At 35.2% G+C, this 16,384-nt stretch overlaps 2 protein-coding genes across 3 annotated transcripts; one reads left to right on the forward strand and one right to left on the reverse strand.

The window, feature by feature from the left end:
* Positions 1 to 1,161: 1,161 nt before the first annotated feature.
* Positions 1,162 to 9,188, forward strand: LOC114391995 (auxin response factor 19-like). The gene is made up of 14 exons (XM_028353028.1): positions 1,162 to 1,859; positions 2,014 to 2,522; positions 3,355 to 3,467; positions 3,561 to 3,656; positions 3,763 to 3,819; positions 3,954 to 4,109; positions 4,210 to 4,294; positions 4,610 to 4,700; positions 4,789 to 4,953; positions 5,038 to 5,233; positions 5,391 to 5,529; positions 5,963 to 7,860; positions 7,990 to 8,180; positions 8,272 to 9,188. Exons 2-14 carry the CDS (start codon positions 2,480 to 2,482, stop codon positions 8,453 to 8,455), a joined length of 3,414 nt encoding a protein of 1,137 aa, XP_028208829.1. The 5' UTR covers positions 1,162 to 1,859; positions 2,014 to 2,479; the 3' UTR covers positions 8,456 to 9,188.
* A 459-nt stretch (positions 9,189 to 9,647) lies between these two features.
* On the reverse strand, positions 9,648 to 11,943 carry LOC114392304 (20 kDa chaperonin, chloroplastic-like). Of its 2 annotated transcripts, none has more exons than XM_028353382.1 (6): positions 11,785 to 11,943; positions 11,391 to 11,593; positions 11,009 to 11,188; positions 10,708 to 10,863; positions 10,221 to 10,298; positions 9,648 to 10,008 (listed from the first exon to the last, which is right to left on the reverse strand). In XM_028353382.1, exons 2-6 carry the CDS (start codon positions 11,556 to 11,558, stop codon positions 9,835 to 9,837), a joined length of 756 nt encoding a protein of 251 aa, XP_028209183.1. In that variant the 5' UTR covers positions 11,559 to 11,593; positions 11,785 to 11,943; the 3' UTR covers positions 9,648 to 9,834. The 2 variants fall into 2 exon arrangements, with proteins under 2 accessions (XP_028209183.1, XP_028209184.1); XM_028353383.1 differs by having other exon boundaries at positions 11,391 to 11,581; positions 11,785 to 11,922.
* Between the last annotated feature and the right edge of the window lie 4,441 nt (positions 11,944 to 16,384).

The raw sequence follows: 16,384 nt of genomic DNA on the forward strand, positions 1-16,384 counted from the left end.
CACTTAAATTATAGGGGAGATTCATTCCATAAAAGAAAAAGACAGAAATCAACAAAGCTTTTAGCATCCTATTTCTTTTCGCAAAATCATCAAATGTTTAGATTAATTAAGGTATAAATATAATGATCTCTCATCTCAGGCAGGAATCAAACCTTTGACATGTGAATCTCCTGCTTTTGCGATTAGTGGCTGCCGTAGTCTTGTATATGATAATCCCCTTTGCTTTTTTTTTTTTAGATACTTTTTCATTGGTCAAGAATCAAATACTAATTATCAATGGCATGAAGTAAGAAAGAAAGCCTTCCATTTTTTTATTTTTACTTTGAGTTTTAAAGACATCAAGAAAGGTGGAGTGGACCTTAAAAATTGGGGGCGGGGTGGGAATGATTATATATAGCATTGGAACATTTGATGATGAACAATCTAAAGTAACGAGAGAAGAACAATTGGTCTTTGCAAACAAGAATTTGGCTCAACTTGTTTATACAAAAAGCTCGAGTTCGATTTTTGCAGGTCATTAAAAACAATCATTATTAATAATAGTGGAGCAATATGAACATCCCATCAATTTTAAAAGAAATATTACCATAATAATAGTAATAATTTATCAGGTCTTTTATTTTAAAATTTGTACATAAAATTATGATGACTGAGCAAATATTAAGAAAACTGAGCTGAGAAGAAACGAGGAAGCTTTCCATAAATTAAAGTAGCAAACATTACGCGTATTTAGCTAATCTCATTGTTTCTGTTAGTCAAAATCCCAGAGAGAGGGAAGCTAATATGATTACTATAAACAAAATTTTGAAGCCTTTGGGCCTAGAGAATCATCATATATCATATTTCATAAATTGCTTTTATATTCTCGTGGGTCCAATCATCCACGAAAAATCTCAAAAAGAGGCGATACAACAATATTAAAAAATTCCATAATATAGCGAAAAAATTTAGGACCCAAATAATCTACACACAGTTCAACGATCACAAATGGAGAGCCACGTCACCGTCCATAATTTAAAAATTAAAACCTTAATAATCTATATAAGTTCCTGTACCAGATCTCTTTACATTTTTTCACAGAAAAAAGGTTAATTCTTCTTGAATCCTAAATTGTAAATAATCCTCCTCCCCACATGGGCGCCAACCTTTTTCTGGGTTCAGTCGCTTTACACAATTCACCCTCCCACCATAAAAAATAATAATGATAATAATTTTGACACAAACACTTATCCTCTCAACAATTTACTAGAGCCATGATAGCAAAAAAGAAAAGGCACCACAAAACGCGAAGTTTCGGTGGAATCTGAACTCTGAAGTGAATATGGCCACAAAGTTTTGTAATCACGAGGAATAATAATTTTACCAATTTCAAAGACTAAAATCACAACAATTTCACAGTTTCAGCAAATAAAATGATTGTTTTACTCCATTTGTGTCTTGTCGAACAATATTAGGATATGTTCCTGGGTTTACCACTTTTTAATAAACATCAGTGTGTAATGTAAAAATTGAGCAACTTTAATATGTGTGTTTTGTGTTTATTGCATATAGTAGGCTTAGTAGTTTAACCATGTCTGTCTGTGATTGACTGCTTTGGTCTATATTTGATGTCGGCTTGTTCAGTTCACATTCACATACACAGAAATAAAGCTGTCTTGCTTTTGTTCTGCCTCTGTTTTCTCGTCTCTCTCTCTCTCTCTCTCTCTTTCCACTTTCATCTCTGCTGCATCACCTGTTGTGCCACCTCAATCCCCAGAAACAACAGTGCATACCCATTTCATGCTTTTCCATTTTCGTCACTTCTTCTCTCTGTTCTTTTGTCCACGCTCATGAATTATGAATATGGTCGCTGGTCGAAGGTGGTTCTTTACGTCATACTTGGATATTTATTATCTTGGACTTGTGCTTCATCACTTTCTTTCTTTCGTCTCAAAGTTGCCTTTTTTCTTGTTTTTGTTTTTCTTTCTGTTGTGGTTTGGTGGCGTTATTGAAAGGGTTCTTTCTGCTGCACAGATTTTGGCCTCTTGGACATCATCAGCTTCACTCGTTTTCCATTCTTTGCTGATGCGGATGGTTTCATTTCTGCTCAAAGTGCTGTTGGTTTTGGCGTTTTGATTTGTGCAACCACAAGGATTCCATTGCTGGGGGTTTAGTCCTATTTGTTTGAGATTTGGCACTGACATGCGTGGCTTGAATCCTCGAATGTTAAGTTGTTGAATTTGGAGTACTTGGGCTGTGTGGATTTTGGAGTAAGAAAAGTTGCATTTGTGGGAAAAGGGTCACTTTTTTTGTTGTTGATCCTACTCTTCCATATTAGTGGACAATTTTTTGTTCGTTTTCCGGGGCAGTGCTGGACGAATTGAAGTTTGAATTGTATTGTTATGAAAATCCTGTGGAACAAGGGCAAATCTTGATGCTAGAAAAGGCCATCTGGTGAATTTGTTTTGGAGTTGGGGTCATTGTTTTTTTATAGGTCATAATGAAGGCTCCATCCAACGGTTACTTGCCTAATTCTGGCGAAGGTGGGTTTTTTTTTCTCAAAGTTTACTGCCTCATCATTCCTGTCTCTGTCTCTCTTGTTCTCTGCTTGTGTTTTCTATTTCATCAACCATCAAACATAACCTGGCCAGTGACTCCGAGGATGATTGTTTTCAAGGAAAATGCTGCTTTTGTGTTGTTAAATTAATCAAATATCGTTTTAGATGGAATAAATATGAGCATTTGACTGTTTGTGTCCAAAATGGTTTTCTTAGATATGCAATAATTGGCATTTTTCTCCTGAAAAATGATGAAGAGAGAATTGCTTTCCATCTCGCTGTGTAGTTGATGTTCTTTTACTTAAACTTCTGGAGTTGTTTGTTCACTTAGTTTGATTTCTGAAGTTTCATTGCAAGAAGGGAAATGATGAATATGTTTGCGTGATAGTCTTCAGAGGGAATATGATTCCTATATAATAAAAAATTTAAAAAAAGGAAATGGTTTTGACCTGAAGTTAATTACCTTCCAAGTATATTCTTTATGGGTAATGGGTCTACTGATATCAATACAAGAGGAATATGCAAGATCTGTTCCTTTGCCTTTTTCACTAAAAATGCCTTTTGGCAATTGGAAATATGTGATTAAGCTACTGCCCTCCTGAGAAAATGTCGATCATTTAAGAATTTAGTTTTCTGTAGTATATAACATCCTTTTGAAATTCTGCATCTCTTCATCAATAGCATGCTTGAAGAAAACAGTTAGAGATGTAATATAAAATCATCCATGTTTTTATCGAACAACTTAAAAGCATTTAAAGAAAAACTTAGTTATATATTTTTGTTAAAAGGGGTAACATTATGTTTGTTCTGTTAACAGGGGAAAGGAAGACTATGAATTCAGAGTTATGGCATGCTTGTGCTGGACCTTTGGTTTCTTTGCCTCCTGTTGGAAGTCTTGTGGTTTACTTCCCCCAAGGACACAGTGAACAAGTATTTTTCAAATGCCATGATTCTATTAAAAATAAGTGTGACTGCATGATCTTTCTGTAGATGTAAATTCCTTTTGATTATTATAACTTTCAGGTTGCAGCTTCCATGCAAAAGGAGGCTGACTTCATACCAAGTTACCCTAACCTTCCATCCAAGTTGATTTGCATGCTTCACAATGTTGCGTTGCATGTACGTGCGCTTCCCACATGTGACATTCCTGATCTGCATTTGATACAATTTTAATTGCTCTATGATTTGATACAATGGTATAATATTGTTATGTATTTTGGAGCAGGCTGATCCTGAGACTGACGAGGTGTATGCACAGATGACCCTTCAACCTGTAAACAAAGTATGTTAGCTGTTCAATCTGTGAATTTGTTTATTGCATGTGGGATTTGTTTCCCACCTTTTGTTTAAGCCTTAAGATCCTCTCAAGCAAATGATGTGTAATACATCAAAGTTTGTTTGATTTGGCTCTTACAGTATGAGAAAGAAGCAATACTGGCATCAGACATCGGTCTCAAACAAAACCGTCAACCCACTGAGTTCTTTTGCAAAACTCTTACAGCTAGTGACACTAGCACTCATGGTGGATTTTCTGTGCCGCGTAGAGCAGCTGAGAAAATATTACCACCTTTGGTACGAGCATAACATTTTCACTTTTTTTTTTATTCTTTGTAGCTAGAGATAGAATCACAAGAAGTTTGCATGCTGACCATAAGGGTGTTTATTTTGATAGGATTATTCAATGCAACCTCCAGCTCAGGAGCTTGTAGCCAAGGATTTGCACGACAATACATGGGCATTTAGACATATTTATCGGGGTATTGCCCATTTAACATATTCTTTATTCATTGCCATCTTTCATTAATATATTGTCCTTAGTATCGTATAAGTCACCGCTGAAATCTAGTGCTTTCTAAACTAAACCACTAAGGCATATATTGTCTCCTTAGTGGTTCAAGTGCAACCTCATTTTGGTTAAACTAAAACAGATCAATTTTTTTCAAAAAATAAAAACTTACTTTAAGAATAATATTATGCATGGTTTTGACCAAGTTGTGAACATAGAAGCTGTGTAATTGATTTTTACAGAGTTTGAATGCTAATTGCTAAACTTGGTTGCACATCGACTACAGGACAACCAAAGAGGCATCTATTGACTACTGGATGGAGTGTATTTGTCAGCACTAAAAGACTGTTTGCCGGAGATTCTGTTCTTTTTATCAGGTAAGATACCTTTATATTTTGCATGTGGAAATTTGTGGAATATTTTGACCCCTTGTTGCTGAGCAAAGTTGTTTTTGATTATTTCTAGAGATGAAAAACAGCATCTTCTTTTAGGTATAAGACGTGCTAATAGACAGCAACCAGCACTCTCTTCGTCGGTGATATCCAGTGACAGCATGCATATTGGCATTCTTGCTGCTGCTGCTCATGCTGCTGCAAATAATAGCCCATTCACTATATTTTACAATCCAAGGTACATTTGGCATACAGCATATATGTATTACCATGACCTGGCATGGCATGACATCCATTGAACAATGCTCTTTTAATTTGACAGGGCTAGCCCCTCTGAATTTGTTGTTCCGTTAGCCAAGTATAACAAAGCCATGTACACTCAAGTTTCTCTTGGAATGAGATTTAGAATGATGTTTGAAACTGAGGAGTCTGGAGTGCGTGGGTATATGGGGACAATCACTGGTATCAGTGACTTGGATCCTGTCCGTTGGAAAAGCTCACAGTGGCGCAATATTCAGGTATTATTAAAACGTTAACTTTTTATGAAGAAATAGATGCGTTATTTGGATAACTTGGTATGATTGTAGAAAAGTTTATGACTAATTAATATATGCACTGACAGTGTAAAGGTTTTTTTACACTATCATTCATTTACATCTCTTGAACTATTGATAGGTTGGATGGGATGAATCAACAGCTGGTGAACGCCCCAGAAGAGTTTCAATCTGGGAAATTGAACCAGTGGTGACTCCTTTCTACATTTGTCCACCTCCATTTTTCAGGCCAAAGTTCCCCCGGCAACCAGGAATGCCAGGTAGCAAGACTTCACCCCTAGCTAGTTCAGCTTTCATCTTGAAGATTTCCTCGTCTTCCATTGATTTATGTGTTCACTCATTACCTTAACTGATACTATCTTTAATTATTTTCTTATTGTAAGCAATTCAAATATCTATCTCCACTTCAAATCGAGTATCATTTTAATGGGCATATCTTGTAAAAAAAATATTAAAAAAATTCTGGCAATAGATGTGTTAGTTAATAGCTGCCAATTATCTTTATAATTTCACTGTCCTTAGAGCCAGCCTCACATTACAAAAAATCAAATTGCTTCTGTGTTGAATATACAGCCTCGTTTTTAATATCATTTTTGAATGGTACAACTTATAAACCCTGCATGCATTTTATTCTTATTCCCATCCTTGTGCATGGTAAGTGGTGACAGATGATCCTTGCAATTGATTTTGCAGATGATGAGTCAGATATGGAAAATGCTTTCAAGAGAGCTGTGCCTTGGCTTGGAGATGACTTTGGCATGAAGGATGCCTCAAGTTCAATCTTTCCTGGTTTCAGTTTAATGCAGTGGATGAGCATGCAGCAGAATAACCAGCTCTCTGCTGCTCAATCAGGATGTTTCCCATCCATGCTTTCATCTAATACCCTTCAGGGTAACCTTAGCACTGATGACCCTTCCAAGTTATTGAGCTTTCAAGCTCCTGTCCTCTCTACCCCAAGTCTTCAATTAAACAAACCTAATCTACCAAATCAAATCAACCAGTTGCAACAGTCCCCAGTGTCATGGCCTCAGCAGCAACAGTTGCAGCAGCAGCAGCAGCAGCAGCAACAACAACAACAACAGCAACAACAGCAGCAACAACAACAACAACAGCAACAACAGCAGCAGCTGCAGTCATTGTTGCAAATACCAATGAACCAGCTCCAGCAGCAGAGGCAACAGCAGCTGCCTGAACCACAAAATCTGCCATTGTTGCAGCAACTGCCTCAGCATCTAGGACAGCAACCTCAGAAACAACAACAGTCAAGTCAACATGCTACTATTATGAATAATGGGGTAGTTGCCTCTAACCAAATTACAAATCAGTTTGCACAACAACCAATGGCATATGGTCAGCTTCAGCAACAACAGTTACTTTCAGGAGGTATCCAACCCCAGCAAGGTATCCAGTCAGCCACTAAGAATACATTCCCATTGACATCCTTACCACAAGACTCACAATTTCAGCAACAGATAGACCAGCAAGCTAGCCTCTTACAGAGACAGCAGCAGCAACAACAGACACAATTGCAACAATCTCCACTGCAGTTGTTGCAGCAAAACCTGCCACAGAGAGCACTACAACAACCGCCAGCCACTCAAATGTTACAGCAAAATCCCTCAGAGCAACAACTCCACCTACAATTGCTACAGAAATTGCAGCAGCAGCAGCAACAACAACTTCTTTCCACGTCCACCCCACTTTTGCAGTCTCAGCTTCTACAACAACAAAATACTCACCAACAAAACCAGCAATCACTGCAGCCCCTGCCGCCTATATCTCAGCATCAGCCTCAACAACTTGGCAATAATGCATTCTCAACAGAGAAGCTTCTCAGCAGCAACAACTTCTCTTCATCTCTTACGCAATCGCAACAGCTTTCAATGAACCAGCCCCAGAATACACAGAAATCACATACCATCACTAGAGCCCCCTCTACACTAACTGATGGAGATGCCCCATCATGCTCAACCTCTCCATCTACTAACAACTGCCAGGTGTCTCCTCCGAACCTCCTGAAAAGAAATCAGCAAATACCAGCCACATTAGGGGGGGGTTTGATAGTTGAGCCCACTAGTAATCTGATACAGGAGCTTCACAGTAAGCCTGACACACAGATCAAACAGGAGTTGCTCAATGTAAAAGGACCTGACCAGTTGAAGTATAAAGGGACAATTACTGATCCGCTGGAAGCTTCTTCTTCCGGAACATCTTACTGTCTTGATCCTGGTAATGTCCAGCAGAACTTGCCACTTTCCAACTTCTGCATGGAAAGGGATGTCCAATCACACCCAAGAAACAGTTTGCCATTTGACTCTAATCTGGATGGTCTAACCCCTGATACTATGCTTCTAAGGGGGTATGACTCCCAAAAAGATCTTCAAAATTTGTTGTCTAACTATGCTAGTGCTCCAAGGGACATTGAAACTGAGCTGTCAACCGCTGATATCAGCTCACAGTCGTTTGGAGTGCCAAACATGCCTTTCAAGCCAGGTTGCTCAAGTGATGTTGGCATCAATGATACTGGGGTTTTAAATAATAATAATGGTTTGCGGACCAACCAAACTCCACGAATGCGAACATATACCAAGGTTTGTCATTCTTTGACAACTGCAAATAAATCTATTTGGTATATTTACTGGTTGCATTGTGTGTGTGCGCCTCGAAGTTAAATGTATTATATGGTGTATTAAAATCCAAACGATGTACAAATTTTGTAGGTTCAAAAGCGTGGCTCTGTTGGAAGATGTATTGATGTTACCCGTTACAAGGGATATGACGAACTCCGGCATGATTTGGCTAGAATGTTTGGGATTGAAGGGCAGCTAGAAGATCCTCTAAGGACTGATTGGAAATTAGTATACGTGGATCATGAAAATGACATTCTTCTTGTTGGTGATGACCCTTGGGAGTAAGTAGCTAAGTCCTAAATAATTTGTAAGCCTTCTATTTCTGCAATTGTGGTTTGTTTTAATTGACAACCAACTTATGATTCCTTGCAGTGAATTTGTCAGCTGTGTCCAGAGCATAAAGATATTGTCATCTGCAGAAGTGCAGCAAATGAGCTTGGATGGGGATTTAGGTGGTAATGTTCCAATCCCCAATCAAGCTTGCAGTGGGACAGACAGTGGCAATGCATGGAGGGGACAGTATGAAGATAACTCAGCTGCCTCCTTTAATAGGTAAAGGAAGGATGTCAAATGCTGACACTTAAGAGAGATCAACTTGTGCATTTCAATTGGTGGAGAACCAACTTAACCTAATAAAACTTTTGGTTGGTGATTCTCAAATGAAAAGTACACATGCATTTCAAATGATGCAGTTTATTGGGGTATTGTAGAAGAGGTGGACTCACATAACTGCATCCTAGTTTTCTTCACCACATCACTTTTGATGGTGTCTAGTTTAGATCCTCAAATATAGCAAGAGCAGTTTCCGTTACTACTGATGCCACAGATCCTATACCTTTGGAATCAACTTTTCTTGTGGTTGTTGGATTAGGATTTCTTTTTCATTTTTTGCAAGGTACAGCAGAATAGGGCAGCTAGTGTATAATATGATCTCTTGTAAATCTTGTTATGGTTAAAGTTGTATACGGAAGTTTGGTGTCCAAGTAATGGCTCAGAGCCTCAGACAATGAAGAATGCATGCCAATTCTAGCTCTTGTATAGTGCCTACGATGTTACGACGTTTACACGGTGGCCATTTTGGAAAAGTTTAGTTCATTATGGATGGAAGAAAACAAAGTTTCTTTTTAAACTCTTCAATTTTGGAATTTGTGTGCTTAAATTACAATTAGCTAGCTTTTTGCCTATCCAATAGTTTCTAGATGCCTTCAAGTTCCGCCCGTACATTTCAACGGGAAATGTTTTACCTTATTGTATCTAGTCTATACAGAATATTTACACCTATACTTCAACTATATTATATATTCCTGTTTTAATTATTTTAAAAATGACATTTTAAAACTTAATTTTCACAGTTGATTTATGATGCAGGTATATCTATTTGAGAATATGTAGTGACAAAGAACAGCCCAAATTAATATCCAACCAAAGAATGCCTTAACTGGATCTTACATTTATTAAAAATAACAATAAATTTTATACTAAAGTTTGCGATGAAGTTATTTTGATATTGGCTTTTGATTGGTTGCTCATACTGTAACAGACATACCAACAGAATAAATGTTCATTTTTTAGTTGAAGCACCAAATGCAAAATGCCTTAATAGAACGATGCCTTCTCAAGCTTACGGTCCATGACCTCATACATTTGCTCTTAAAGGGAAGATCCCACTTTTTTTCTTCTTAAAAGCTTTCTAATTTTATGCAATGCAAATAGGCTAAATGGAAGTATCCACATACAAGAGAGGGAAGTTGAAAGGGCGTAGAAACTAAACATATTTCAAGCGTTTCAATTTAATGCAAAATTGTCTAAGGAACAGAGTTGCAATCAGCTACAATTTCAAGCTGTCGTCACAACATAAGTATCCATTTCCCTCGACATTAACTCAAATTTTGGTTACAGAACAAAAAAATATTTGTTACTAAATACTGATTCTGACTAGGACAGGATAGCCATGACATCTGAGGCCCTCAAGGCAATGTAGTCAGAACCATCTTTGCCCTTGAAGTCATTCCCTGCATATCTGGAGTACAGAACTGTATTCCCAGGCATGACGGACAATGGCTTTCTGTTACCTTCCTCATCCAGAGGCCCCGGACCAACTGCTATCACCTGTAACATCAAGAGTAGTGCAAAAATATTATGGACAAATCTCAGAAAATAAACGAGCAAGGTTTATTAGAAAACATTTTTCTTGCAAGGTGTTGTTACTCCATAGCACAGGCACCCATCTCGGACAAGGAAATACAAAACTGACAAGTATTTTTTGTAGTAACTACACTATCTTTTCAACACAAGAAGTCAAGAACAATATGAAAGCATACTGTTCCAATAGATGGTTTCTCCTTGGTTGCCTCTGTGAGCAACAAACCTCCAGCAGTTTTTTCCTCAGCTTCTGCAACCTGGAGTAAATATTTGAACAAATCAGTAGACACCATCATTAATTCATTGTCACAGCCATGTAAAATAAGCAGAAATTATAGTCAGTATATGCTACAGCTTTAAAGCAAACAAGAACAAGTTACAAAAAGGGCAGAACAACAATACATCTTGAGTATTAAATGATCAAGGGGGGAAACTGGAAGAGTTTATGGGGAACTTATTTAAGCTTACGAAAATATCTTATGACTCTCATAAGCTCTTTTTGGCTTATTCCAATACGCTTTTTGGTGTAGCTTATCAAATAAGCTCGTTTTCACCTTATTCTAACAAATTTATGGTTAAAAAACTCTTCTGTGATTGACAAACTATCCAATGCAATTCTCCTAACATCCAGCATCAAAATAAACAAAGCTCTAAAGAGTAACACACCTTTATCAAGACTCTATCGTTCAAGGGTTCAAGATCCTTGACCTCATCAGTTTCAAGGATACCAACAATGTCATCGTCCTTCAGAATAAGATGTTTTGAACCATTGAACTCTACCTCAGTCCCTGCATACTTTGAATGCACAACTTGTGCACCTGTCTGTACAAACAACTGCATCACATAAGTTCACAATTAAGAGGAAAACACAAACGCCCCCTCCCCCCAATCTCCTGCCCCAAAATCTAGAAAAATAAAAACGAGAATAGATTGAAGCATCAATGATTTGCCAACATAGTAACATCACCTTCACACTAACATCCACTTTGCACTTCCCAACCGACTTCCCTTCTCCAACAGCAACCACTTCACCCCCTTGAGGCTTGCCTTGAGCATTTGCTGGCAGTAAAATCCCACCTGCAGTCTTCTCCTCTGCATCCTTAATTTTCACCAGTACTCTATCACCCAGAGGCTTAACAGTGGTGTGCTGCATTGTGAAATACAATCAGAAAAACATGTAACATTGAACAGAAAAAAACCTAATGCAAAAACCAAAACATTGAAAACAATCCAAAGGGGCCAAAACTTATTATATCTATGTCAACAATCAATCACAAAGTCCACCTAAGAATGAAGCATTGAAACATATAACCAAATGCATTAATAACAATGACAATGACAATAAAGACCTTGGGGGCAACAACAGTGGCGGCTTTGACAACGAAAGAGGGAAACGAGGGTTGCGTGAGTGTTCCAATTCTGACGTGCCCAGCAGAAGAAAATCGAAGCGCTGAAGGTTGAAACCTTTCAAATGCAGGCAAGTTCCTCAATGATGCAGTGATTTGAGAGGTTGCCATTGGAGCCGCCCAAAAAACCAAAACTGAAAATTAACCTTGGACAACAGAAAATGTATCATAAACAATGCTGTTGGAATCGTGCATTGCATTTTCCTGAGTCACTCCGACAACAGCACAAAATTGAGATTTTCGTTCATGTTATCCAATTGAATTATCTTAAATTTCCCGAGAAACAATAGTTTAGCTTTGCTAAAATAAAAAGAAAAATAGAGATAAGAGAATGTACCTTATCAGAAGTGTGTCACGAAGGTAGGATAGTGGGAGTAACAATGAAAAGAAAGATAAATATAAACCCTAGGCTAATTTATAGAACCTTCTAGAATTCCACAGTGCAGTCCACGGTGCACTACTCCTCGATGTCGTCTTCTTCGTAGTATCCAAGTGAAACAGTCAAAAATTGGACAAATACTCATTTTTATTCATAAATGTCTATAACATTGATAAATTCATTGTGATTAAGTTACTTGATTTCGTCATTATCTACTATTATTATAATAAAAATTTAATAATGCTTATTATTATATTTATTTTAATTTATATTTATATTTTTATTTTTTAAGTATTTATTATAATATTATTTATATTTACAATGATTAAAAAATAAAAAAGATAAAGATTAAATTATATTTTATATGACAGTAAGTTCTTTTATTAAGGCTAGTAGACAGAAGTTATCAGATCAAAGAATTCATACAAAATACAAAATAGTAAGTGGAATGATTAATAAGAAAATATTTAAAAGTGTTGTATTTTTAAACCATAATGAGGAGGGTTTAACAAGGCCAAGATATAGCGGAAACAAGTCCAAAAATACATTGCAATTTGTAAGAACAAGCCCAAAAGCCGGAACAATTCCTGGGATTAGAGTCCAAGTCGAAACGAGATTTAGCTATTACAACTCCACGTTGCAATACAAATATTGTACAATAACAAAACTAGGGTGCATTTATTTCGAAAAATGATACAGTATTAGATTTTGAAAATAAAGCATTTAGATAGTACTATTAGTTATGATTAACATTACGTATAAAAAAAAGTTAAGATTAACATTTTAATGCGATTCTTAATAACCCGACAGGAATCTAAACACACATTAAATATATGAATATTTATTTTAAATTATGTTAACTAATATTTCAATGTGTTAAGACCGATAAAGCCTAGCTTCTTTAGCTTTATAAATTCAACATGTGTATTTCTTTCTCGTAACTCATGGAATATAGTTATCTCCCATTAATTTGTATAAGCACGATTTTCATGAAGTAGGGTCTCGTGCCTACAAATTTAAGGACGTAAGGCAAAATTATGTATAAAAAAATATTAATTATTAATTATTAATTTTTATGTTAATTTTCTAGTTTTCTCAAACTGTAAAATTATTTAACAATGTTTTATAATAAAGTAATTTTATTATTTCATTTCCAATAGATAAAATAATTAAGTAGTTCAATATAAATTATAAATAAAAATATAAAATAAGTAACAGAAAATGATAAAGTGATGAAACCTAGAAATAGAGACAATTACTATTTCTAGTGCTACAATTTGATACATGTCATTTGTTATTCACGTTGATAATTTAGTTTAAGTCTTAAAAAATAATAAAAATAAGAGAAAAAAGATTAAAAATGAAGTAGCTATGAAAAATTGAAGTGAAAATTTCAATTCTTAGTTCTTTTATAATCACTCTTAGCCTGATTACACACATGCATACCTACGCATGCACAATGTTAAATTTCTTCAAAGATTGTTAAAGATTACTAAACATTGTGTTTGCAACACCTAAAATAACAAGGTCCAACATTTACAAGACACCTGTTTCATAGTAAAAATAAATAAAGTGGTTTTTAAAAAAATACATTGTGAGCTAAAGATATACATAAAAATTTAAAGTACAAAATTACAAACTTTTTAAAGTTAGTCAAATCTAATAATAAATACAAAAAAATTACTATGAAGTTATAAGATTGATTTAATAATAAAAGAAAAAGAAAAAAAAAGTTGTAAATTCAAATTCTCCAAAGCTCTACTAAAAAAAATACTATTAACGAAATAAGTACCATCGAAAGTTATCATATAAAAAAGGTTAATTATATAAAAAAAGGTTAATTATACTTTTAATCTCTAAATTTCTTCAAGTTTTAAATTTACTAGTCAAAAACTGAAAAAAAAATATCTGTTGTGCATTAGGATGCATAAATATTTTTATGCATTAAAAAACGTCACAAATTGTTACCCTAACATAAAAAACAAACTCCTCATCTTTAGCCCCGTTAAATAAAAAAAAAAAAAAGCATATTATGAAAGATATAGATTATTCCAAAATCAAAATCAAGGCGCATTTGACTGAAACCAAGAAAAGCCTCTTTTCGAGCTCTCCCGTCATCTTTTCCTACTTGGTTAATGTGAATTATTGCTAATTTTCGTCACCATCGCAACACATTTTTCATTGAGAGGATCTCTTCTCGCTCTCTTCATCTTCAAATCCTCAACACACTCTAAAAGAAACTTGTTTCAATTGGATCCCCAAAATCACCAACGGTGCAATTCAAATCCGCCATCCTCTCCTTCGCTTCCTTCTGGATTTAGATTTGGATCTTCATTTCAGTTTGGGGGTTTGGGATCAGCGAAGATGGGTGTCGGTGTCCTCGAGAAAATCTGGATCTTGAATTCGTTTTCACTTTTGGGAAAATTATTATCGTTAGAAGTCAAATTTTGATATTAGTTCTCCATAAGGTTTTTAGTAATTAGCTTCTGATTTAGTTGTGCAAATTTAAATCCTTGAAGATAGCTTTGTGCTTTTGTCTATCATTTCCGTGCCTTTGTCTCCCACAACGGCATTCTTATTGAATGGGAATCGATATTGATAAAATATCGCTTCAACGTTGTGTTTTGATTTGATGTCGGTTCAATCTCTGTAAATTTATTCAGAAATTATTAAACATCTTTTATTTTATCATTTTTTTTGCAGTTTTAACGGTTAGAAAATGAGCCGCTAAAAAATATAATAAAATACTAAAAGACTTATACCACGTCACAAGAACTAACCTAAAAAATAATTACCAGAACAACAATTTAGAAACTAAAGATTAATCAAACTTCATGTGAAGATGCATGATGTGTTAAGTTGGCTCTCGTACAAGATTTTCTCATGCATTCAGTATAAAGAAATTAAAAATCAGTTACATGATAAGGTGCTTCCCTTTCGATGAACCATATGATCTCCATTTGCTCCCAGGCCAGCCCTAACTTGGTGCTTGTCATGCTGCATCAACCATTGGTTGAAAAAGTAGATTATTCAATTCTAACTATACGGTTTAATTAATTAAAACTAATTAGGACTACTTATACTAAAATAAGCAAAAACATTCAACTTTTCTATAGAACTAACCGAAAATTTAAACCTAATCATAAACAATAATTATAAACAAACTGACGAAGTTATAGCGAACCAAACATGAATAAAATAAAAAGTAACACAAGAAATTGTACTATTTATGTATTTAAAAGACAAGCAATTGTCCAGCCCTTGTGCAAATGGCTTATCACCACCAATCTCTCGAGGTATGGTCTTTTTCTCCCCAACATTCTCAACTAGTTTATCAAGTGCACTATAACTTTGTTGATTTGTGGTTAGTAATTTGGTGAAAGCATCTCTTGCACTGCATTTGGTTTGTAAGAGTTAGTGCATGTGGAAAGGATGAGGATAGGATGAAAGAACAAGAAGTAATTTTTTTCGTTCGCTTGGTAGCGTAAAAATAAGTAAGAAATATTCATAAAATTGTGGGGTCCATGTTTTCATGTTGCACTCAAGATAGCAAAGATTTGTGTGGAAATCTTGAGCCAATCTCTTCTTTTACAAATTGACCTTGCGACTTTGTGCTTCTCGCATTTCTTCTTCCTCACAGGTTGCAGCTTTCGGACACGTGCTCATGCTGTGCTTTTGGAGTCTTTTTCTTCCTCGCATAATTGATTATGTGGAGAAGCATAATCAATATACAAGGTGTTTGATGGTTATATGAAGGCATGAGTTAATCAATTGTATGGAGGAACATAATCAATACTATGGAAACGTGTAACGTAAATCAATTATACGTACGTTTTTTTTTCGATAAAAAAATAATGAGTAACCTATTTTTATTGTTATGTGACTTAGTTTTACTTTGTTATCTTGTATCTGCTGGGTACTGCAGGTACCTTGATAATATAATTTTGTCTTTTGCCAACCCCTAAAAGAAAGCTCTTGTTCCTTTTGTACAATTAAACCTTTTTATTGTTAACTTTAGGTTAAAGTAATCTTTTTCTTCTAATTTATTATTTATTTTTTTTATTTTTAAATTTAGTCCTTTAATTTTTAAGTTTTTTTAAAAACAATTTTTTTTTTATGATGATTTAAAATTATTCAGTGATAATTTTAAATTAACACAAAATATAATTTCTTATAATTTAGATTGAATGATGAAATTGAATTAATTAAAAAAATAAAAAAAATAAAATTAAATCTAAAAAAATAAGAGGATAAGAAAAGTAAATCTAACTTTAATTTTAATTAAATAACATAAAGTCCTAGACATATTAAAGGAAAAATAAAAAGAATTAGTTGATGTGAGCAAACTGAAAAGTGAAAACGATGGTAAGCATTGTAGCAGGTGGTTGTAGGTTGTAGTGATAGGGGTTACGGGGTATTCTGAAATCCGGATCAGATTATGACAATGGGACAACATAAGCTTACGCTTACACGCTTAGCTTTTGAGATCATGCATGACGTTAAGTAATACACGTGGGGCATATGTCTTGACGTAAAGTAATACACGTGGGGCATATGT

This window comes from Glycine soja, chromosome 17 (assembly GCF_004193775.1).
Source record: "Glycine soja cultivar W05 chromosome 17, ASM419377v2, whole genome shotgun sequence".
Lineage (NCBI taxonomy): Eukaryota > Viridiplantae > Streptophyta > Magnoliopsida > Fabales > Fabaceae > Glycine > Glycine soja.